The sequence below is a fragment of the Lepidochelys kempii genome, chromosome 9 (genome assembly GCF_965140265.1).
Source record: "Lepidochelys kempii isolate rLepKem1 chromosome 9, rLepKem1.hap2, whole genome shotgun sequence".
NCBI lineage: Eukaryota > Metazoa > Chordata > Testudines > Cheloniidae > Lepidochelys > Lepidochelys kempii.
The window spans coordinates 5,998,162-6,022,150 of record NC_133264.1 but is presented as its reverse complement, the minus strand read 5'-3'; the positions used below and the strand labels follow the sequence as shown (position 1 = coordinate 6,022,150).

The 23,989-nt window shown below is 44.3% G+C and overlaps 1 protein-coding gene across 7 annotated transcripts in view; it reads left to right on the top strand.

Annotated features, from left to right (window-relative positions):
* Positions 1–23,693, top strand: part of DRC9 (dynein regulatory complex subunit 9) — a 36,758-nt gene extending 13,065 nt beyond the window's left edge. For 6 of the 7 annotated variants that reach the window (XM_073359116.1, XM_073359120.1, XM_073359121.1 and 3 more), the window contains 8 exons: positions 2,613–2,860; positions 4,204–4,332; positions 8,582–8,663; positions 14,446–14,607; positions 17,143–17,217; positions 20,257–20,388; positions 21,821–21,922; positions 23,445–23,693. In XM_073359116.1, the coding sequence (XP_073215217.1) occupies positions 2,613–2,860; positions 4,204–4,332; positions 8,582–8,663; positions 14,446–14,607; positions 17,143–17,217; positions 20,257–20,388; positions 21,821–21,922; positions 23,445–23,579 (1,065 nt within the window). In that variant the 3' untranslated portion in view covers positions 23,580–23,693. The remainder of the gene's footprint in view (positions 1–2,612; positions 2,861–4,203; positions 4,333–8,581; positions 8,664–14,445; positions 14,608–17,142; positions 17,218–20,256; positions 20,389–21,820; positions 21,923–23,444) is intronic. The other variant, XM_073359123.1, reaches the window with a different exon arrangement.
* Positions 23,694–23,989: the final 296 nt, after the last annotated feature.

Sequence of the window (23,989 nt, the reverse complement as noted above, 5' to 3'; positions counted from 1 at the left end):
TGCAAAGGAGTAGGGAAAGGAAAACGATCAAGCATAGCTAAGTTGTATATACCTATATGCATTCTCTTTTTAAAAAGCAAAGAACAGGATTTTCAAAAACACTCAATTCTGATGTAATTCTGCTCCCACAGAGGTCACTCATGAAACTCCCATTGACTTTAGGGGGAACAGAGTTGGGCCAACACTGAACATTTTTGAAAATTCCACCCTAGATCTATAACTAACCAACTGCCCCTCAATCTAGAGACATTAACTGGCTGATTTCATATTAGGCATCACAGCATAAGTGGGTCTTGAGGGGAGATTTGAAAGAGAGGGCAGCTCAGAGGGGTGTTCCATGCATTAGAGGCAGCCTACTGGAAGTGCCGAGATGTTTTTGGAGAAGGAGGCAGTTGCAGGGGATGGTACAGTGGCGAATGAGGTGATAGGACACAAGAGTGGGCCTAACCACCTTGAGAGGCAAATAGTTTTCATATCTGCTATCACCTCAAGAATCTGAACGTTTACTGAAGGCAGCAGCCAATTTCCAGGCTGAGCAGTTATGAAACTTTTCCTTATGAGTAAGGAACTCGAAATAATTGAAGCATTATGACTGAGGTGGCATAAACTACTGGAACTTAGTTTATCTGGTGTAATGCGGCTTCTTTTTATTCTACTCACTATGCCTAAAGTATCAGCAGAGAAAGAAAGAGGAAGAGTAAAGTAAAATTTAATTTTGTATAGCAGTCCTTTGTCTCTTATCTGTTTTCAAGAACAAGAAGTCTATTATATGGTGACAGAGAATACTCAGGTTTCAGAGTAGCAGCCGTGTTAGTCTGTATCCGCAAAAAGAAAAGGAGGACTTGTGGCACCTTAGAGACTACCATATTTATTTGAGCATAAGCTTTCGTGAGCTACAGCTCACTTCATCGGATGCATTGAAGGAGCTGTAGCTCATGAAAGCTTATGTTCAAATAAATTTGTTAGTCTCTAAGGTGCCACAGGTCCTCCTTTTCTTTTTAAAGAATACTCAGAATCTGAAGTGTGTACTAGATTCAGAGCCTGACTAATGCTTAAGCCATACAGTAGAGGGCACTCCTTCCCTGAAAAGAGATCTATGGACTAGATCCACCTGTTCCCAGATATGAATTCTCATTCACTGAATAGCGTGAGGAAAGCTTCTGATGTATTAGCAGTGAACGCTCACAGAGAAAACACATTCCTAAGGATTCTAGGGGGTTTTCTCCTCCTGACACACACGTTCAGTTTGTGATAGTGTCAATGAAAGTCACGCCCAATATAGAGAACAGCTATGTGCTAATTCCATTGCTCTGTGATTTTGTCACTGTATCCCATCCTCTATTTTTCAATTGTAAATTGTCAGTTTCATTTCAAGGGACCCTATCTTCTGCCTAGCACTTAGGCATGCTATTGCAGCTGTAGAAGTCAATCATAGTTATGACATTTTATATAACACTAATCACAGTGTCAGCTGATAATTCATTAACTTTCTCAATCAATGACTAGGGTGCACTGCTCCATTTCATGTGTCCCCCCAGACGAATGGAGTGTTTCCATTTGCTGAATTTAGTGCAGTTGCCTCCTACACTGTGCCACAAAAATAAACTTCTAGCTGACTGAACAAAAGGCACCTCATGCACTTTACAAATTCTCCATCCTTTAGTAATTGAACTATCCCAGGGATTTTAAGGTACCTGTCAAAGTGCCTGTAGATACTACATTACATTAAAGCAGTTTCTTTGCCACGCTCAGGTTTTTCTGGAGTTCAGTCACTTAAGAGATTGAGATTCAAGCTATTTTAATATTGTTAATTTAAAGTAATTTTTTTTATTTGCACCTGTCTGTATACATTTAGTGTATACAATTTATATACCTATTCACACAAATACACATACACACCTCAGCTGGTTGACTGCCCTAACTCAATGGAGCTATGATAATTTACATCAGCAGGGGATCTCTGTTTGTTTTCCAACTCACACCTTAGGCTGCCCTAAAATATCCAAAATGTTTCCATATAGCTTGTTACGAAGGTAGCGGCCAATATTTTGAATTTCCCCTGCTGATTCTTGTTGTATTTACTCCACCACACAAAACCGCTAAACAAACACATTCACCCAGCACTTACACTTCTATTAAGAAGGCAGCACAACGCACAGTGATTGATATAGAAATAAGGCAGGCAGGCAAGCTCTAGGTGATGCTGGTGGCAATTAAATGAGAAATAGACAACAGGGTGACCCTTCCTCTCTCCTCAGTCTTCACCTTGGTCCTTGTCCTGCACCAGCCTTTGCACATGCTTAATTTTACACACTTTGAATAGTCCCATTGACCTCAATGGGCCTATGCTCCTGTGCTTAAAGTTAAGGAGGGATAAAGGTCTTTGCAAAAATCAAGCATACATTATAACTAAGTAAAGATTGCATTATTTTGGATATCAGACTCCCGTCTCTTTGGTGTGTAATTTAATACACTCTATCAATGGCTGTAGGCATGATTCTAATCTAGTTTACTGTTTAATCAACTTTTTCCTCTTCTGTTACATAACATTGCAGAGTTTTTCATTTCTCTTCTGTCCCTTATGCACATAAATCTCTTTTGTTCCCTTGTAGATTGATGCCCAAGAAATTAGTGAAATCACCAAGAGCCAGAAGGAGTTGGGGGTTAAGTTTCAACAGCTCATGTCAGCAAAGTCAGAGAACAGGCCAACAGTTCCCTCTGAGTCACTGAAGTTCACAGAACTGGGGCAGCAGCTGCAGGAGACAAGTGGAGATCTAAAAAGGGCCAATCATCTTTTTAGTAGGGCTGCAAAACAGAGTGCTGTGTCCTCCGATAACCTCAGAAAAGTTCAAGCTGATAGGTGAGTGATCAGAGAGGACTGTGGCTTTTAATGAGAGCTGGCAGATGACAGACCTGAAGACTGTGAAGTCCTTCATTTCTCTCCAGAACAGATAGCAGCAGTATACGCTTCCCTTCTCCTCCTTGCTAATGTACTTCAACCCTAACCTGGACGGAATAGGGAGTTTAGTCTTCAAGACCCTGGCTTCTGCTTAGACTGACAGCAAGGAGGCCATTTACTGTGGTTTGGGAACTAGGATACCTATCCATCAGGGAATGGACTGACACTACCAACTAATTTCTCAAAGGTTTGCAAAGTATGGCCTAGCGTTAATGACTTTTGGTCACTTTAATAGAATCCAAACTGATGACCTTTCAATAATTCATCCCTGGAGCCATCCAGTACTGGTGTTTGAATGTTTGGAATCAAGGTTTCTCTAGCAAATATTAGTTTATTAGTGAAATTAGTTTAACAGGCTGAGCATTGTCTCTTGAGCTCAGTCAATTAATGTCTCATCTGATGTCACTGTAGCACTGTTACTACTGTGCACTCGATCCTGCTTTACAGAACAGCTAATGAACACCAAGGCCAAGATTTTCTTAAAAAAGGGAAGATGATGATAGCCCATATTTTAGGCTCCTAATTAGATGGCTTGATTTGAAAGAGTGCTGAGCACATAGCAGCTCATTGATTTAAGGAGTCTAACATTAGGTGCATATATTAGAAAATCTTGGCCTGTATAATTAAGCAGCAAAGTCAAATGAATGAGTTCAAGGAAATTCAGTGCAAAAAAATTCCCAAATGAATGCAAAATTGCCACTGAGAATGTAATCACATATTCATCAGGAAATTCTACATGCTGGTAAATTGTAAGCTCTTCAGGGCAGGGACCATGTTTGTGTAAATTTCTGTACAGCACCTAGCACAATGGGTTTCCATCTTGAGTGGGGCCTCTTAGTGCTACTGTAATATAAAAGTTAAATGATAACTCAACCACACTGTATGTTCTTAAGGCATAAACGTAACTCCTCCACCATTCTACACAATATTCCAGATGCACAAGTGGGAGTTATAGTGGGAAACCTAACTCTGTCTACACCAAAGGTTTTGCTGGCATGGGTAAGGGGAGTGATTTTTTTCGCACTCCTAGCCATTATAGCTATGCCAGCAAAACTTTGTAGTGTCGACGAAAAGCCTTGGATTTGGTGTAAGAACCTGAACAGAAGAGAAGCAGGACATTACGTTACTGTAACTTTTTTAGCAGTGAACAATAACAGGGTCTGTATGTTTGAGCCAGGCATTGAATTGCCAGAAAATAACATCTTTGTCTAAGCTGCTGTTGTGTTCCTCGTTCTTGTCGGCAGGCAGTATGCGAGCGATGTGATTGCAGACACTTTGCAGGAAATGCAGACTTCAGGAACGTTTCAGAGCCTGTTGCAAGCTGTGCAGAGAGAAGAGGAGAAGAAGTTTAACTTCTACACCACCATCATCAGGTTAGGGTTGTGTTAGGCATTTTCCCAGCTTCAATCACCACTGCTCCCGAGTACATGTTCTCACTTACAGTATACAAGAGAACACAGCTTTTTCCATCTGAGCATTGCTGTGTACTTCATAAACATTTACTACATTATATTTAGGGAGAGAAGTCACTTCTGGGCCTACTGCCCTGTCTACAGTGAGAATGCCCCCTCCTGCCCATGTCCTGCCACCAGAATGCTACTGACATGCCCCCTGCCTCCTCTTATGCTACTGGGGATTGGGAGCACAGAGATGGCAGAGCTGCCTCCATCAGCAGAGAGTTACCTTAGACAAGGAATTGGCACACAAAATTGCAAGCCCATTAGCAAGAACTTTTAATGAATCTGTAAACTCAGGGGTTGTACCGTATGATTGGAGAATTGCTAACATAGTTCCTATTTTTAAGAAAGGAAAAAAACGTGATCCGGGTAACTACAGGCCTGTTAGTTTCACATCTGTGGTATGCAAGGTTGTGGAAAAAATTTTGAAGGAGAAAGTAGTTAAGGACATTGAAGTCAATGGTAAATGGGACAAAATACAACATGGTTTTACAAAAGGTAGATCGTGCCAAACCAACCTGATCTCCTTCTTTGAGAAAGTAACAGATTTTTTAGACAAAGGAAACACAGTGGATCTAATTTACCAAGATTTCAGTAAGGCGTTTGATACCGCGCCACATGGGGAATTATTAGTTAAATTGGAAAAGATGGGGATCAATATGAAAATTGAAAGGTGGATAAGGAATCGGTTAACAGGGAGACTACAGCAGGTCCTACTGAAAGGTGAACTGTCAGGTTGGAGGGAGGTTACCAGTAGAGTTCCTCAGGGATCAGTTTTGGGACCAGTCTTATTTAATCTTTTCATTACTGACCTTGGCACAAAAAGTGGGAGTGTGCTAATAAAGTTTGCAAATGATACAAAGCTGGGAGGTTTTGCCAATTTAGAGAAGGACCGGGAAATCATACAGGAAGATTTGGATGACCTTGTAAACTGGAGTAATAGTAATAGGATGAAATTTAATAGTGAGAAGTGTAAGGTTATGCATTTAGGGATTAATAACAAGAATTTTAGTTATAAACTGGGGATGCATCAATTAGAAGTAACAGATGAGGAGAAGGACCTTGAAGTATTGGTTGATCATAGGATGACTATGAGCCGCCAATGTGATATGGCTGTGAAAAAAGCTAATGCGGTCTTGGGGTGCATCAGGAGAGGTATTTCCAGTAGGGATGAGGAGGTTTTAGTACCGTTATACAAGGCACTGGTGAGACCTCACCTGGAATACCATGTGCAGTTCTGGTCTCCCATGTTTAAGAAGGATGAATTCAAACTGGAACAGGTACAGAGAAGGGCTACTAGGATGATCCGAGGAATGGAAAACCTGTCTTATGAAAGGAGACTCAAGGAGCTTGGCTTGTTTAGCCTAACTAAAAGAAGGTTGAGGAGAGATATGATTGCTCTCTATAAATATATCAGAGGGATAAATACCGGAGAGGAAGAGGAATTATTTAAGCTCAGTACCAATGTGGACACAAGAACAAATGGATATAAACTGGTCATTGGGAAGTTTAGACTTGAAATTAGACGAAGGTTTCTAACCATCAGAGGAGTGAAGTTTTGGAATAGCCTTCCAAGGGAAGCAGTGGGGGCAAAAGATCTGTCTTTAAGATTAAACTCGATAAGTTTATGGAGGAGATGGTATGATGGGATAACATGATTTTGGCAATTAATTGATCTTTAAATATTCATGGTAAATAGGCCCAATGGCCTGTGATGGGATGTTAGATGGGGTGGGATCTGAGTTACTACAGAAAATTCTTTCCTGGGTATCTGGCTGGTGAATCTTGCCCACATGCTCAGGGTTTAGCTGATCCCCATATTTGGGGTCAGGAAGGAATTTTCCTCCAGGGCAGACTGGAAGAGGCCCTGGAGGTTTTTCGCCTTCCTCTGTAGCATGGGGCACGGGTCACTTGCTGGAGGATTCTCTGCTCCTTGAAGTCTTTAAACCACAATTTGAGGACTTCAGTAGCTCAGACATAGGTGAGAGGTTTTTTGCAGGAGTGGGTGGATGGGGTTCTGTGGCCTGCATTGTGCAGGAGGTCGGACTAGATGATCATAATGGTCCCTTCTGACCTTGGTATCTATGAATAAGTGTAATCCACTGGTGAGTGTGTTACAGGTTCCCCTCTGTAGCGATCTTCAGCAAATAGGAGTCTGTTACAGCCCCAAGTACAGAGCTTTAGCTCAAGCTGTAGGTCGTGCTTTTTGGCTCTGGAGGTCCTCAGTTCAATCCCAGGTGTATCAGCCAAGCTGGCAGCTCTCACATGATGGGAATTCACCACCAGCATTTTCCACTGTTTTAAGGCCACTTTGCTCTGTGTAGCAAACAGGAGGCAATGCTGCGATTTGCATGGGTGAAGCTTACCTTGATTTCAAGCAAATGTAAGCACCAGTCGTGCACACCGTGGCTTTAAGCAGCTACAGTGGTGGTCACCAACAGCTGTGATCAAGGCAAATCCCCAGTGCAGAAGAGGCCTACGTGTGAAGTGTCTAATTTCCTCAAATGGATACTTGCTGCATACAACAGTTGTCCCCTATCTAAAACTAGAGGGATCTATTCTGCTTCCCCATGCAGTGGGCAGAATTAAAATGAGTGGTGATTGTCTGTGGAATAACCATCAGATATTTCAAGCAGAAAATGGACAAATTACTACACCTGAAAATGGCATCTCAGTTTATTCTCCACCCATTAGATGTGTCTAATCAGTGCTAAGGGTTCACCTTCCTTTGCGCTTTTTTGGAGTGAGCCCTATATGTCTTCCAGTAGAACATGGCTTCTGGTTTTTGGTTTTGTCCAATCGATAAAAACATCCCAACACCAATAAACCCCAGAAATGGTTACATGTATCTAAGGGTTTGTCTAAACCCTTAGTAATGTGGACTAAAGAGGTGTGATTTCTAAAGCGCACCAATATGTTGTGGATCAATCGGTCTGTGTAGACACTAAGGGTTCCTTAGTGCGCTTTAAGGTAGTGCTGTTTGAAACAGTACTATATTAAAGAGGACTAGGGAATGTTACAAAGAGATTATTTATTACAGTATATACAAAAGCCCTGAACCCCCCGGATTTCTGGACATCTACAGAGAAATCTAAGTTTGATTTTTAACTGTCAACGTGTGCGTCTAAAAGTAGTCTTATGGAATGTATGTTGGAGTGTAAGCTCTTCAGGGCAGGGACTTGCCAAATTGCTTAATGAATAAAGTGCCATATGCACCCATGGCCCTGTGTGGATATTAGATTATAAGCATAAAACCTTAGGAAAAAATCGGAGTGACAAGGGCCACGGTAACACAAGCTGGAAAGCTACCGGCTATACATGTTAAGGCACAGATTCTGTTTTTTTCTTCTTTTGTGAAGGGAAAGTGGGAAGCTTGTGCAAATAAAAAAAAATTCAAATTGCCCATCAACAACAGAATGTATGCCTGCACCAAAGTCGACCGTGATTTTGTTTTAAAATGTAAACATCTTTGTCAATTTTGGTGTCCATACATCTCCCCTTACTGATTTGAGAATTTGAACAGGTTTGTTTTTTAAAATATACTTTTCAGTTCACCCTTAACAAAAATAGTCTTATAGAAAAACTAAAGCCCGTGTAATCTGGAAATGGGCAGTGATTAGGGACATGACCCTACATTGAAATTTGTGGGATTTTAGTATAAAAGCTGTCCCCAAATAGTAAGATTCTTTCCTCCATCCTCTCAACCAAATAAATCAAGTCTTTGTGGAATCTGTACAGGCTTCTGTTGGAAGAATTCTACATTTCTTGCTTCATTCTCCCAATCAGTCCCACCTGTCTGGCTCAGCAGTGGTACGTGAGCTATGCACACATCACTGCACTGTGGATTTATTTACCATGTCATCAGCTCTACAATCACATCCCAGTTTGACTTTCAGATACATAGCCTCCCTGAAGCTTAAAATGGACAGAAAATTGCCTATTTGCCAACCAACCAAGGAAAGATGGCTCACCCTATGGTACTGCAAAGTCCTGGGGAGCTTTCCAACCTACAAGCTCTCAGGGCAAGCAGGAGGAGCAGGGCTGTGTTTTGTAAGCTGCAACACTGCATCAGAAGGGAGGAAGTTCCCTTCCTGGGGAAAGCTAACCCTACTTTCTCATTCTGTGTTCAAGGAATGTAGGTTTTCCCTCTTGCTTTTTCCTCTAGGGAGGAGGAAGGAAGGAAGGAGATAAAGTCCCTCCAGAAACAGCTACAAGATGTCAAGAAAGAAAAGGATTTAGAACTTCAGGTAAGAATATTTGAGATGGGCAGCATGCTAAAGAGGAAATGTTTTACTGAGCATGCCCAGACTGGGACCTCTCCTTCCTAGGGAGGTTCACAGTGTCCGATGAAAGGGTGTGAGCACACATGTAACATTCTCTCATTTGGGGGCAGGCAGGAAAAATATAAAGAAAACAAGAGCGAGTATAGCTACATCATCAGTGTTCTGGGTGTTGAATGATCGTTAATTACTGTTAAAGCACCAATCAGTGCTGTAGAGCTATAATAGTCTCTTCCTCAGGAAGTTTACAATCTAAGAGAGACACAGATCAGATCTGAATGCAGTGGGAAACCCAGAGGATGGTGTTAATTGGGATCGGGATGGCATAATAATCACAGAGATTAGTATTTGAAGGCCTAGTAGAATAAGTAGGTTCTAAGGAAGGAGTTAATGAAGATGGTGGGGACATAATATTCTGTGATAAAGGGTTGATCCAGGCATAAGGGAGAAAGCATGAAGAGGAGAGAGTGAGAAGGAAATGAAGGGAGTGATGCTGCTGCACACTGATGGAGTGAGGGGTGTGCGAAAAGAAACCAGAGAGATAGAGGCAGAGCCATGCAGGGCCTTGAAGGCAAGGACAAGAATCTGACACTGTGAGGAGGAGGTAGCAGAGAATCTGTATAAAAGAGTGATCTGGTTGAGTGGCAAATGAGGGTCATTTTATCGACAGTATTCTTGATGGACTAGAGGTGAGCGAGATGGAAAACAGGGAGTCCAGAGGGGAGGACTTAGCAGTAGTTGATCCAGGAGATTACTTGGTTGTGGAAGAACATTTGAAGTTGAAAGCGCATTGAGGAAGGGCTTCTTTTTATAAAAGTTGAAGAGGAAGAAGCAGCAGGACTTGGTGAGAGCCTAGATGCGCATGGAAGAGCAAGAGCCATTGAAAAATGCCCCCATGGTTGCAAGTCTGACAAGGATGGTATTGGTATAGGAGAAGAGAAGGTTTGGGAGGAAAGACGAGGAGCTCAGATATAACTGTGTACAGTATGGGGAAACAGCAGAAACTTCAAACGTGATATCAATGAGACAGGAAGAAATGTTGAAGTGAAAAGTAGATTTGAGAGTCATCAACATAGAGGTGCTAGAAGAGACAAATGGGGGCAGATGAAATAAATAAGTGTAGGAGGAAGAAAAGGAGGCGACAAAAAGAACCCAGGTGAACCTTGTAGAAAGGAGGAACCACTGAAGGCAATATTGAAGGAACAAATGGTTACAAGGTAGGTAGTGAACCAAGGAAGGACAGACACAGGAGGTCAAAGGTTTTCCAGGAGAAATGGAGAGTGAGGATTACTTTTCTAGAGGATTTCAGTGTCTTCAGTTTGGCACTACGTCTAAAGGAATCTGAGGTCAGAGACTAGTCTGCAAAAGATAGATATTTCTAGATATAGAATTTTTATAGAATAGATATTTCTTTTCTGTTGCTGAAACTGGGACTCAAGCCTATATCCAGGCCCTAAGGGGGAAAACGGAACAGCTTAAAAGAAATGTTGACCTCTGTTTGGCAGTTAAAAGAAATAAATTAGTTGTTTCATTTGGCCTCAGGCAGTGTGGCAGTCACCTGAAGATTATATTTTGTCCATTTCTTAGCACATGTTGTCTCCTCCCATTCCGATTCAGGACCCCCATCGGGTAATGCTCTCCATGCACTCTACCAACATAAGGAGCAGAGCTGGTGCCAAAGTCAGTGCTCTAGAAGCCCAACTTATGCATGCTGTTCTGTTTTAATGTAGTTTCCACAGCTCTTTCCAGCGCTAGGAAAAGCGCATCACCCGCTGGAGCTTCTTTGGCCTCAGCTTTGTTAAACTTTTTTGCGTTTGGTGTAGGTGATGATCCTCTGTTTTTCAGCCTTTACCTTCTGATCTTTGAGTACCTCCCTTCCGTCTTTGCGATCAGCCTCACAAAGTGTGGCCTGCAGTCATTTTCTTTCCAGTTTAAAGTCCTCTTCCTGGGTTTCCTTATAGCTTGATCCTTGATAACAAATCAAGCTGAAGCTACTTTCAAATCCTGCTTTCCTCCCATTGCTAAAAAATGACCTGCTCTGATTAGGTCTCCTGGGAGAATGATTTCAATTCATTTCATTGATGAATTTCTGACAGGCAGCTTTAACTGAGACTTTAATGATTTGGCACATTGCCAACTAATTAAAAAAAAAGCATATTGATTATGGAACATTTTGAGCAGCGACAATAGATGGAGGTAGGGCCTAAAGCCCCCCCTGGCAGTCTCCAGTCTTTGGACTGAGTGTGAAAGAGAAAACAGAAGCAAGCAGGTACAATCATGGATTTAGAAAACAAAATTCATTGTTCTGAGTGTGTTCCTTGTATGTTCTTCTTTTGAGCTGTGTTAGCTCTTAACAAGACACTAATTAATAACTCACAGGGCTATTTTGCTGTTTTTCTCTCCTAATTCTCTGTAATGAGTCTCAAATATTCTTCCCCACTGATTTTGTCCTTTTGGCAAACATTGATTCCTCATTCACCTGTATTTCTAATAGAGCTGAAATTAACAAGGCTCTTTTTGTTCTTTCCCTTTTCTTTGTGCACCGGCATCATTAATAACTTTAGTTCAGCTCTAGGAATAAGATTTATTCATTTAGCTATAGCTGCTGCAGTGGTCACTTATATTTTGTAGCTTTTTTTTTTTTAATTTTTCATTGATGAAGTGGTGATATTCTATACAGATTATGACGATTAATTATTGAATGCCAAAAACTGTGCTTATGTAACCTTAAGGTTGCACAGTCAGTATCCAAAAGTCAGGCAATGAAAACTTTTAAGTTCCAGCAGCGCTATTTACACATCCTGTAGATTTTACGGTATACATTTTGCAGCAATCAGTAATATAGTAGACTACATACCTTTAGCAGAAAAACAATAATATAATGTTTTGTGTGCAGGAGAGTAGGTTAACATTTTGATTGGGTACTTAGCTTTTATTCATTCTTTTCTGTATAGGTTCTTATACCATGCTCAGCACCTTAATATTAATGCAGTACTAGAAAGTGCCCAAAGTAGCATGACCAACATTTGTCACGTTTGTTCTCTCATCCTCTTGCAGGGAAGAGAAGTGTGTGCAGTGTAGTAGTTTGTTTCAGAAATTTTCACAACCCCCACCCCCATGTGTTTACCATAGAGCAGCCAGGTCATGGTAACTTGCCTCGAACTTGGAGTGGAAGGTGGTGAGGTTTGTGATGGTCCTTAGTTCCTATGGGAGTTCACGCCACAATCTTGGTCTGGACCCTGAGAAAGCTCTGTCCCCTGTTCTGCAACTCCTCATTCCTTATGGTTATAGCCTTAATGTTACCTTAACCATTTCTTGGATTTAATTTCCTAATGCTTTTTAAAAAGGAAAAGAAACGATCCAGACTGACGTGTCTTACAGACTTCACAAGCTCTGCTGGCTTTGCTTTAGGAGTTTGCAATTTCCTTAAAACAAGTATGCATTTAAATAATGGCACACACAAGCACAGTATTCCTCTATTTACGTATACACCTGTATAGAGTTAAGGAAATTTCCTACTATGCATGCTCAGCATGGGCCCTGTCCAGAGCTCATTTAAGTCAATGGACAGGCTATTATTGACTTTGTTGGGCTGTGTTGGCCATTTTCGCAGGGCTGTCTCTTTGGTAAATCAAAACAAGTTTCTTTCAAACCATAGAATGACCCTAATCTTCAAGGAAAGCCTGATCCATGGCATGTTTCAAACTTCAGCCCTTTTTGGTATAGTCCTGTTCTATAGAAGAGTAGTTAGAATGTGTATATAATTACAGTGGGGCAAGTATGTGTTTCAATTCAATGTGTCGGTTTTAATCCATAAGGCCTTAAAATGGTTTGAGGGCTGCTTACCATAGTGAACCCCACTCTCTGTGTGATCCTGCTGCAGTTGCTATCAGTGGAAGGGTTTGAGCTGGACTTCTATTCCAAATGTTTTAGGGGTCTGCAAAAGGAAAAAAGGTTGAAAGCCACTGATAATGCAGCTATGTGACAAGCTCCCCCTTCTGTCTGCTGGAAGCACAACAACGCCCCCACCAGCTGCATTGTTTCATACGGAAGAAAATACAAGCCATTACCAGATAAGTTTGGTATATTATGGAGCATAAATAGGTCCTGTCTCTGCTTGTTATAAAGTCATTTGTCTCAAGTCATATGACAGCATTTGGGCTGTAAAATGATCTTTGGCCTGAGAAACCTTAAAACAATTATGGATGCATGACTTTAACACACACACAAACCTCAGCCAAGGGCCCTAATTATCTTGAGCCTTATATCACAGTTTGCTTTCCCTCGCTATATCTGATGGGAGGGTGTGCGCGCACACTTTCCCTTTGAGTGTTCCAAACTCTTCTGAAAAGGGACTCCCTTCAAATGACTCATGCGGCACTGGCCTTTAAACACAGTGCTATGGAGCAAGCTGTTTTCTGGGGGATCTTCCCCTGTTTACACAGTTAAGGAATGCGGTGGTGCTTGAGAGACAAGATGGGAGCCTTCAAATCACTTAAATAATACCAGCACTTCGGTGTTTCAGCTTCACCTGATGAATGTTGAATCCACTGTAACATGACAGCAAGCAAACAGGAAGAATCTGGTTGAGTAATCAAAGGCACGTGGCACAAGAAGTAGAACCAGATGCATTAAGCTCAGTCTTACGTAACTGCAAACTAGTCTGTTATGACCTTTTGATTCTTAGCACGTCTTGTGCTTTTCATATTAAAGAGAATTCTCCTTTAGTTACGATCCTGCGTTTCTAATCTTCACGGGTTACTCCGAGAAACCAAGTAAAACTAAAAAGCCCAATCCTAAACTGAATCATTCTTCAATTCCCCAGTGCGTTCAAACATCTTGAAACACACTCAGCCACAGACGTCAGCTCAGTACCTTTCAACTCCGGAGTCCCTTCTGCCAGGGGACGCGCTCAGACACAACTTGCAGCTGAAAATCTCAGCTCTCCATTGTAGTGAGAGTGCGCAGGGAAGGGATGATAGCACATAGCCTGCTACTTTTCCTCAGCACTCCTTACTCACCCAGCGACCATGTGCCTTTTAACAAAAGTTATACTGTGCGCCCTGATCAGCTTTCAAAGAAGTAGTGGCCCATATGAACAGAGCAAGAGTCAATTTTCACCTGTTCTTAAATTTGCTTTGCAATTGTTTAGTTTTTCAGGTTACATGAAAACTCCCATGCAAGGAGCCCAATATGCTGTGCAACTAAAGAATTAAACCATAGCACTCTCACAACCGAGATGTCATTTTTTTTTTATAGATGGGAAACCGAGGTACAGAGGTTGTGACTTGTCCAAGCTCACACAGTGGGTCTGTGGCAGAGCCAGATATAGACCCCAGTTCAGGAAACTACTTAAGTGTATGCCTCATGTTAAGCCATTGAAATCAATGGAACTACTGAAAGTTATGCAAGTGCTTAAATACCTTCCTGAATCAGGGCTCTAGAGGCCAGGTGTCCTGGTGACTTGTCTGTCACTGCAACCTCTAGATAGATAATCACCCTTCCCTCTTTGTTTGCTGCCTTCTATACGGTTGGTTAAAAATTAGGTTTCTCTTTGAAGCTCATGTTGAACTTGGACAACGCTCTGGGGGAGAGTGAAGCCTTCAGCCCTATGATTTTGAAACATGTGAGGTGGGACACAAGTGAGTTTACCTGGAGTAGTGGGCACAAGAAATGGGGAGGTGACTTGCATTTTGAAGCTTGCTTTTGTGCCCCCCCCATATGCCCCTCCCTCCCGCCTATTCCTCAGAACCGGAACGAGATGATTGCATACCTCAAAGATCAGCTTCAAGAGATGAAGGCCAAGACAGACATGGAGAGCCGCTATGTGAAGAAAGACACAGAGCTCCAGATCTACCAGACCCAGAAAAAGTGCAGCAACGCAGAGAGTGACCTGTTAAATGAAATTGAGGTAAGCACCGTCTTTAGGCCTGTTTGTAAAGCATCTCCAGCTAGCAAGGCGAGAGCTGGCTGCCTGCAGATTGCATTGCCACCAAACAGCCAACATGTAACTCACCATGCAAAGAGATGTTTGTGTTTTACATACAGGTGGCACAAGTGTCTCCGTCTCACCCACCTCCTTGACTCCTGAAGTTAACAATAAGACAGAACTGGGACTCGGTGGGCAGCGCAGAGCTGCCGAGTGCAGCCTCACACTCTCATGGCTCTGGCAATGTCGTGATTGTACTACCTCATCGTTAGGTCATGTTTTCCTCCTATTCTCTAAAACCATGTGGTGGTGTTCTCTGTAATTACAGGACAAGGACAGAGCTGGTCAGCTGCAGGTTTCCACTGTTGATGACCTCAAACAACCAGCCACTTCTATTCAGCTGTGTAGGGAGGGGACAGGCCAGAGGCTGCTCATTATTTTACCAAGCTCACAACAAATAATGGGGCTGATGGGATGGCTGTAACCATTAGCACTGGTAGGTGGCTGCTATGCGTGCACCCTGACAACTATACCACAGGAAGAAGTGTCTGGTTGGAAGGATCCCCCATTCCAGGAACCCATCCCAAGGGTGCAGGTTGCAGAGATCACCCAGCAGTAGAATTGCTGCAAGGATTTAATGATTTCTGGATGAGTCCTCAGGCAGGGCCTCTATGCACATGTATACACAGCGTGTGGCATGCCCATACACACTCCTCCATTAGAGGAGGCTTGCAACTGGAAAAAAATGGCCTCCTGGCTTTGTCTGCCTCCTGATGGATAAGAGGTCCGGGTGGTTTTTAAAGACAAAAGGGATTTCTTTTCCATTCATTTTTTTAAATGAGATGTTCAGGTCCTGTCTAGGCTGGAAGGTTCTATGGTGCCTGGACAACTAGTGAAATGATGACACAACAAGAAGCAAGCATGAAAGTTGAGCATTTGAGAGGGGAAGGAGTTTTTAGATAAACAGATGTTAACAAAAAACAGTCTATCTTCAGTGCCTAATGAACACTCAGGAGAAAGGATGAATCTTGAAGAGACAGCACCCCAGCCCCTTCAGTTCACGTGTGAGAGCTAACAGTATAATGCATCTTCAAGTCAAGTGCGATATACATATATATTTTTACCCCTCGATGCCTCATCTTCCTCTCCTCAGCTTTTGGCTTTCTGCACCCAGAACAGAGTACAAAGGAGAGAGCAGCGCAGAGTGCATGGGGAGAAGGGCTGACTCAGGCTATGTCTACACTACAGACCGCACAGCTGTACCGCTGGAAGGTCTCTATGGCGGTAGGATAGCTCTCCCGCCGGCATAATTAAACCACCCCCAACGAGCAGCAGTAGCTATGTCGGCAGGAGAGCCTCTCCCTCTGACATAACACTGTTCACACTGGGGCTTGTGTCAGTCCGGGGGTGTTTTTTTCACACCGCTGACTGACGAAAGGGCTAGGGTAGACAAAGCCTTAGTTCTGGGCTCCCAGTGGTAGTCGCTAATGAAGGGATGCAAGTGGAAGAGCGGCTAAGGTTTTGTCTACACTAGCACTTTTATTGGTAAAACTTCTTTTTGGTCAGCGTTGGGGGGAAAAAAGACCCCCCCTGACTGACAGAAGTGCCGGTGTGGGCAGCGCTATGTCAGCGGGAGATGCCCTCCTGCCAACATAGCTACTGCCGCTCGTTAGGAGTGGTTTAATTATGCTGGCGGGAGAGAGCAGCTACACAGGAGACCTTACAGCGTCACGGCTGCAGTGGTATAGCTGTGCCACGGTCAGCTCTGTAGTGTAGACATAGCCTTAGATCCTCAGAGCTGGCCGCACTATCGCTGCTGAGTCTTGTGAGCTGTGCTACTGGGCTCTGCAGTGCTGGGCTCCGCCCATGCCACCGGTGTGATTCGGCTTTCTGGAACTCCGCCCCAGGGCCATAGCCCTAGGAAAAGGAGAGGCGAGTGAACCCGCACCAATGCTGCGATAGGTGCTGGAGGATGGAGAGCAGTATGGAAGGCAGAGGGTGAGGGGAGAATATGATGGGGTGCACCAGCGAATGGGAAAAGGACTTGACTTGCTGATCGCAGGTGTAGGAGGCTAGTAAATGTGTTTTCCCAGGGCATCAATACAAGCCCAGGGCTGGCTCCGAGGAGAGGGGGCTGATTGTGATGTATGCACAGTACAGGTGTGCCCCTCTTCCATGATGCTGGACATGCCTTAGTGCAGGTATCTGTGCACTTCTAGGGCTGGGGAAGCTCTGGGCCAATGCTCCCATCTCCATGCCATGTCACTTCCCTCAACAGCCAATACCACATCACCATTTTGATGCTGCTAATCAGCTCCCCGACCCGTTCGTTCCTGGAGTTCACTCTCTTACATAGAACTGGCTTTTTACTGACACTGCAGCGCAAGGGCCTGTCACTTTCAGAAGTGCTGTCCATTCACCACTACAAGCAGTCGCTCACCGGCGCACCTCCTCGCAAGGTATGCGTACATGCCTGCCAAGATAGCCTCTGACCCGTTCTGTCTTTATTGATCACAGATGCTGAGGATCAAAACTGATGAGGAGATTAGAGTCCACATGGAGATAGAAAATTTCCTCAGGCAGCAACAGATGGTGGGTGACTCAAATGTTTTCAATTATCACTTAAGGCAGCAACTTACAAAACATCACATGAGCTTATTCCTATGGTAGCAATTAGTGTCTTAAGGAAAACAGCTAATGTCCATCTACTCCTCAACCAGCTTCAAGACTGTTATTGGAATTACCATTTGCCCTAAAAACATAACACTGGTTACCTGAATTTTGGATTATTTTAAATCAAAACTGAGATAGGACAGATTTGTTCATCCAAATACTGTGGATTCTCCCCGCACCACAAGATGTTCAGGTGATTGGGCTTTAAGTTGAAGTACATTCATTGCAAACAGGTCAGACGTCCAGCAGCATCATGAGCTGGCGTTAATACATGCAGTATAACTACAGCTTCACAGGCCCAGGTATTGCACGTGTAAAGTAGGACACAGGGGACAAGGAAAGACATTATAGAAATCATCAATCTGTTTTTGCTTTATCCTAGCCTGGGTAGGATAAATGTCAATTCACAACTCTTTTGATAGACTCAGGTAGCACACAATCCATAATGTCTATTATATTAATTCAGGTTGCCCACGATCCATAATGTCTGTTGTATTACTTTATACAGAAGAAAGGACCCAAAGAGTCAAAGGTGTTAACACGACCCTGAAACTGTTTAACATTAAACAGCATTGGACAAGGTTCAGGGTTTGCTCTATAGAGACTTCAGCCTGCTTAGTACCATGGCAAACATGCCATTAAAATCCTTTATAACCTTTTATTAAAGATACAGAAAAAGGAGGAAAAGCAGTTAAAGCATTTGAAATGTAAGGTATTAAGTAAGGTTTTAATTTTAGCATCCCTTGTTCCCTTCCTTTAAGCTGTAGAGAGTCTTTAGAAGATTTGCAAAAAGAAAAGGAGGACTTGTAGCACCTTAGAGACTAACCAATTTATTTGAGCATAAGCTTTTGTGAGCTACAGCTCACTTCATCGGGATGCATACTGTGGAAACTGCAGAAGACATTATATACACAGAGACCATGAAACAATACCTCCTCCCACCCCACTCTCCTGCTGGTAATAGCTTATCTAAAGTGACCACTCTCCTTACAATGTGTATGATAATCAAGTTGGGCAATTTCCAGCACAGATCCAGGTTTTCTCACCCTCCCCCCCTCCCCCAAACTCACTCTCCTGCTGGTAATAGCCCATCCAAAGTCACCACTCTCTTTACAATGTGTATGATAATCAAGGTAGGCCATTTCCAGCACAAATCCAGGTTTTCTCACTTGGATTTGTGCTGGAAATGGCCCATCTTGATTATCATACACATTGTAAGGAGAGTGATTACTTTAGATAAGCTATTACCAGCAGGAGAGTGGGGTGGGAGGAGGTATTGTTTCATGGTCTCTGTGTATATAATGTCTTCTGCAGTTTCCACAGTATGCATCCGATGAAGTGAGCTGTAGCTCACGAAAGCTTATGCTCTAATAAATTGGTTAGTCTCTAAGGTGCCACAAGTACTCCTTTTCTTTTTGCGAATACAGACTAACACAGCTGTTACTCTGAAACCTGTCTTTTTAGAAGATTTGTTTCCAGTAGAAATAAGGAGGTGTTAGTACCGTTATACAAGGATCTGGTGAGAGCTCATCTGGAATATTGCGTGTAGTTCTGGTCTCCCATGTTTAAGAAGGATGAATTCAAACTGGAACAGATACAGAGAAGGGTTATTAGAATGATCCAAGGAATGGAAAACTTGTCTTATGAAAGGAGACTCAAAGAGCTTGGCTTGTTTATCCTAACCAAAAGAAGGCTGAGGGGAGATATGATTGCTCTCTATAAATATATCAGAGATAAATACCAGGCAGGGAGAGGAATTATTTAAGCTCAGTAACAATGTGGACACAAGAACAAATGGATATAAACTGGCCATCAGGAAGTTTAGACTTGAAATTAGACGAAGGTTTCTAACCATCAGAGGAGTGAAGTTCTGGAATAGCATTCCAAGGGGAGCAGTGAACGCAAAAGGCTTCAAGAGTAAGCTTGATATGTTTATGGAGGGGATGGTATGATGGAATAGCCTAATTTTGGCAATTAATTGATCTTTGACTATTAGCAGTAAATATGCCCAGGGGCCTGTGATGGGATACTAGATAGGGTGGGATCTGAGTTACTACAAGGAATTCTTTCCTGGGTGTCTGGCTGGTGAGTCTTGCCCACATGCTCAGGGTTTAGCTGATCACCATCTCTCGTTCAAAATGATCCCACCACTACCACCATGTCAGGGTTCCTTCCCCACTCTGAACTCTGGGGTACAGATATGGGGACTCGCATGAAATACCCCCTAAGCTTATTCTTACCAGCTTAGGTTAAAAACTTCCCCAAGGTACAAACTTTGCCTTGTCCTTGAACAGTATGCTGCCACCACCAAGTGTTTTAAACAAAGAACAGGGAAAGAGACCACTTGGAAACGTCTTTCCCCCAAAATATCTCCCGGGGCTGGAGCACTCATGGGGAAAAATTGGTGGATGCTCTGCAGCCACCAGCAGCTCCCCATCCGGCCCCCTCACCCCAGCTCACTTCTACCCCGCCTCTTCCCCAAGCGCGCAGTGTCCCCGCTTCTCCCCCTAGCTCCCAGTGCTTGCCGCTGTGAAACAGCTGTTTTGCGGTGGCAAGTGCTGGGAAGGGGTAAGAGGGGGAACGCGCTCAGGGAAGAGGCGGGGCCGGGGTGGGGATTTGGGGAAGGAGTCCAATAGGGGGAGGGACTTTGGGGAAGGGGTTGGAATGTGGGCGGGCAGGGGTGGAGTCGGGGCAGGATGGAGGGTGGGTTGAGCACCCACCGGTGCTGGGAGAAGTTGGCGCCTATGCTGCAGACCACGAGTGGCTCAACACTAGCTCCAGGATTTTGGCTCTTTGAAGGGTTGGGGTATGCTGAGGAATTGCTGTGCTGTGTAACGTCAATGTTACTCTTACAGAAAGACGGCAGACTGAGCAGACGATAGAAAGTTTTCAGTAGCATTACTAATCCTTCCTGGTGCATTCTGTCCGCTGTGCTAAATGTCAGTGTCTCCCAAACAGAAGTTGGAAGAGAAGCTAGAATACTGGATGGAGAAGTATGAAAAGGACACGGAATCTAAACAGCAAGAACTGAACACTCTAAAAGCATCCAAGGCAAATGATTTAGCAGCACTGCAGGAACTTGCCAAGCAGGTATGAGATCAGCAGTGGACTAAAGGATTCAGTGAACCAGCATGTCACTGCCCAGGCAGCATCCCAAAAGCTGGGCCCTGGGCACTTCCCCACCCTCACTCTTTTCATTCACCCAGAACAAGGGAGGAGAACTATGGGGAAGAAAAGATTGAGTAACCATGGAACTGTTCAATTGAACGGGCAGGAACAACCCAGCAAGTGGTGTCCGGAGGGAGCCACAGGGGGCATAAATCCTCTGTTCTCTACAGGTGACTTTGGTCAAGAAATGCCATTGTTTGTTGTTTTTCCTATGGCCGTTTTGGATGTAAGAGAGTGGCAAGTAATTGAATGGCTATTGTGAGGGGCAAGGGAGGACAAACTCCCTTCCCAATGTGTGCCTCACCTTGGGTCACACAAGCCATTGTTAGGCCAGGGGAGAGGGGCTTCGTGGAATTTTAACACGCTTGCTTTCATTGCCGGCGACCGCTGGCTGCTGCAGACTAAGGGCTCTCTCTGAGAGCTTGTTGGCTGCCCTACAGTTCGGACTCTGGGGGCAGGAATAGCAGAGGCACCGAAGCGCTCGCGTAATTCCCTCCTGTGGGTGTTAACTAAAAGGTTCCTAGTTCTAATCAAATCACTAGAAAGGACAGATTGTCGGTGTTGTAATGATGCTCACTCTGAACCATGGTAACACCCTGTTAAACAGAAAGCGCTGATGACAATATTCCTGCAGAATCTCTCTCAACAAAAGCTCACTGTGGAAATGATTGTTCTGTTTCCGATATTTACATGGCAAGGATTTGTAAACATGTAAAAACTTCCTAAATAAGTAGTTAAAAAAAGGTTCCTAGTTCACATTAACATAGTCCTGTTGAAGAGGGTTACACTAGTGCACACTATTTGTCCCCACCCCGGTAGTCAGAACTGCGGGGCAGCGTGCACATAGCTTAAGTTTACTGAGTTCTAAGCGCCTGCTTGTGGAGTTAGAGGACACTCAACTCCTTGCCCCATCGAGCAACTCCTCTTCCATTCTGCATGTAAAACTTAGGTCAGTTGTCATCCCTATGTCCCAATCATTCTACCACATCCCCATGTGCTTGGGGTGACTTCCTACCAACACCTGTTCCACGAGAAGCCGCACAAGACACACTTTCTGCAGCATAACATCAGGGGGTTCGATAAGTTCAGGCAATGAAAGGTTTCAGTTAATGGGGCAACTTACTGCTTTACGATGGGGAACACAGTTATACGCAGCATTTGCACTGCAGAGCTGGGACAGCTCACAGGGAAAGGAACCGAGGGAGAAAGGCCCGTGGTTTGCACATCAGCCCCCATGGAGTAGCTATGAGGGACAAGCCTTGTACAGGGAGCTCCAGAATTCAAAGTCATCATGATGCCCTCAGTCCATTTCTAAGCGAAGCATGTTCTAGAGCGTCTCTGTGCATTTCTGCAGTGCCGGTTATTCGAACAAGTCATGATTGAGGATCGGGTGGAAAAGGAGGCAGCAAGAAGAAAGGTAGAACAGGATGCGTTGGAATTAAAGAGCGTCAAGAAGGTAAAAGGGAAAGTGCTACCAGTGACATGGCTCATTAATGATCTGTATGCGAAGTGGCTCCTTTCAGTCAGCAACACGTAATAAAGGGTTTGGCCAGCATGGCCTGGGATTAGCAAGCGCTTCCATTGCGTGAGGAGAAGAGAGGTGTCTGCTGCATGTCCAAGCTGCTGTTTGTTCTCCCCACCCTTCCAGTCCCTCCCTGGGTAGAACAGCCACACAGTTAATAGCCACCGACCGAATCAGGAAGGAAATAAAGGGGAAAAGTCTTGGCTCCCAGAGTGAAGATTCGGGGGCCTTTTGTCCATCACACCATGTGTGCAGCAAGGATGATGCCACAGAGGGAGGGCTGCAATGTAATCCCTGCCCTCAGTGCAAGAACCTCACCCCACAAATGCTCTGTGCGTGCTCAGCACACAGACTATCCCATAACCTAGTGACTACGCAGGCCAGGAAGTGCAAGGGAGGAGCCCAGCCTGCTACAGCTTAGGACATTGGTCCCTTTACAGTAGGTGCCACAGTCTACACCGTACCTGGCAGCCTTCTTGCTTTCAAACTGCCTCACACTGGCCTTTCACGGGGTGTGTTGCAGGGTCACTGGTGCTGGGTTTTTTTAATGTGGCTAAGGAAAGTAGCATTGAAGTACTTGCTGAGAACAAGTACGGGCATGTCAGACACAGTGGGGGCTGGGAGTACCAATTACACGTGCAGTCCCAGCCTAGGTGGGCAACTGCGTGTGCACATGGGACTTTTTGAAAATGCGGCCCCAAGAGCTAATGAGAGACGAATATTTAACCATGACCTGCAAAAGGAAGGCAGGTGGAGTTGGACCCATTGTTAGCTTCTTTAGGACAGGTTGGGTTTTAAGCATTTCTAATATAAGGCAGACAAAATCCGGAACACTGAGTCTGGCCTTTTCTGCTTTTGCTGGAAGGACTCACTGGGGTCTCCTCTGCTCTAGCCTTTTACTTGAATAACACACTGAGCTAGCAGCTGAACCGGGTGCAGCCCGTAAGCTAGCGTACGAAGCAGCTAGTCTATAGTCTAGACTGCGTGGAAGTCTATCGAGGGGTTTTCTGTAGCGCCCATCACCTTAGTAGCTAAGCACTTACAGTTGGAATGTTTCCAGGGCAAAGGGTTGGTGCACATGGAGCCCGCTCCAACAGCTCTATGCTGAGGAGAACGCTGGCAGCTGACACCAGGCTGCTGGCCTAGGAGAAGCTGGCGGACAGCAGACTTAGGGTGGGATCCAGGTTCAGACACTCCCAGTGGGTGCCTCTGGAGTAGGCTGGAGATCAGAACGTGTCGCAGAGCAGTATTCCCTGGCACTCTCAAGTTCACAATTGGGATTTTCTTGTAATTTTCTTACTTAAACATCTCAGAAAGCCCGTCCCTTTTCCCACAGCACTGAGCCGATGGGGCGGCATGTTGCGATGGCAGCTGACTTCCCCAAGACCAGCCGCTCTGAACAGGGAAGTGTCTGACTTGCTTTGGAAAACTAACTCTCCCTCTTTCCTGCTTCCAGCTACAGGCCTGGTGGAGAGGCACAATGGTTCGCCACAACATCGGCCCCTATAAGGCCATCAAGAAGCCTAAAGAGGACGAGACAAATGGCAAAGACAAAGGGAAAAAGGGAAAAGCTGGAGCTAAGAAAAAGTGATGGCCATAGAATCCTGCTCTCGTTAGACTCACAGGGCCCTGGAAGCTTTGGACTCTCATCGGGGAGGAGCACTGGCTTGTGTACACAGAGTAAGAAATAAAGCATTCAGCAGAGTTCAGGGCCAGGGCTCTGGGCCAGGCTCGAGTTTGTTTTCTTGACAGGAAGGAGTTTAAGATGAAGTTTCTTGCACAAAGGTCTGACCTCTCCAGCTCAAGGTAACTCTAGAGCTTAGCAACCAGCTACTAAGATTTTTAACCTGCCCTGTGCTATGCACACACGTTATTCCCCTGAGAGCACAGGAAGCTGGAACAATATGGCCCTCAAGATTTTTTGCAGCCTTAAACTAATTAGTCATCTGGGTATAATTCACACTGTTCACAGGCTTGAAAATGCAGCTGTTTTAGAGGCAC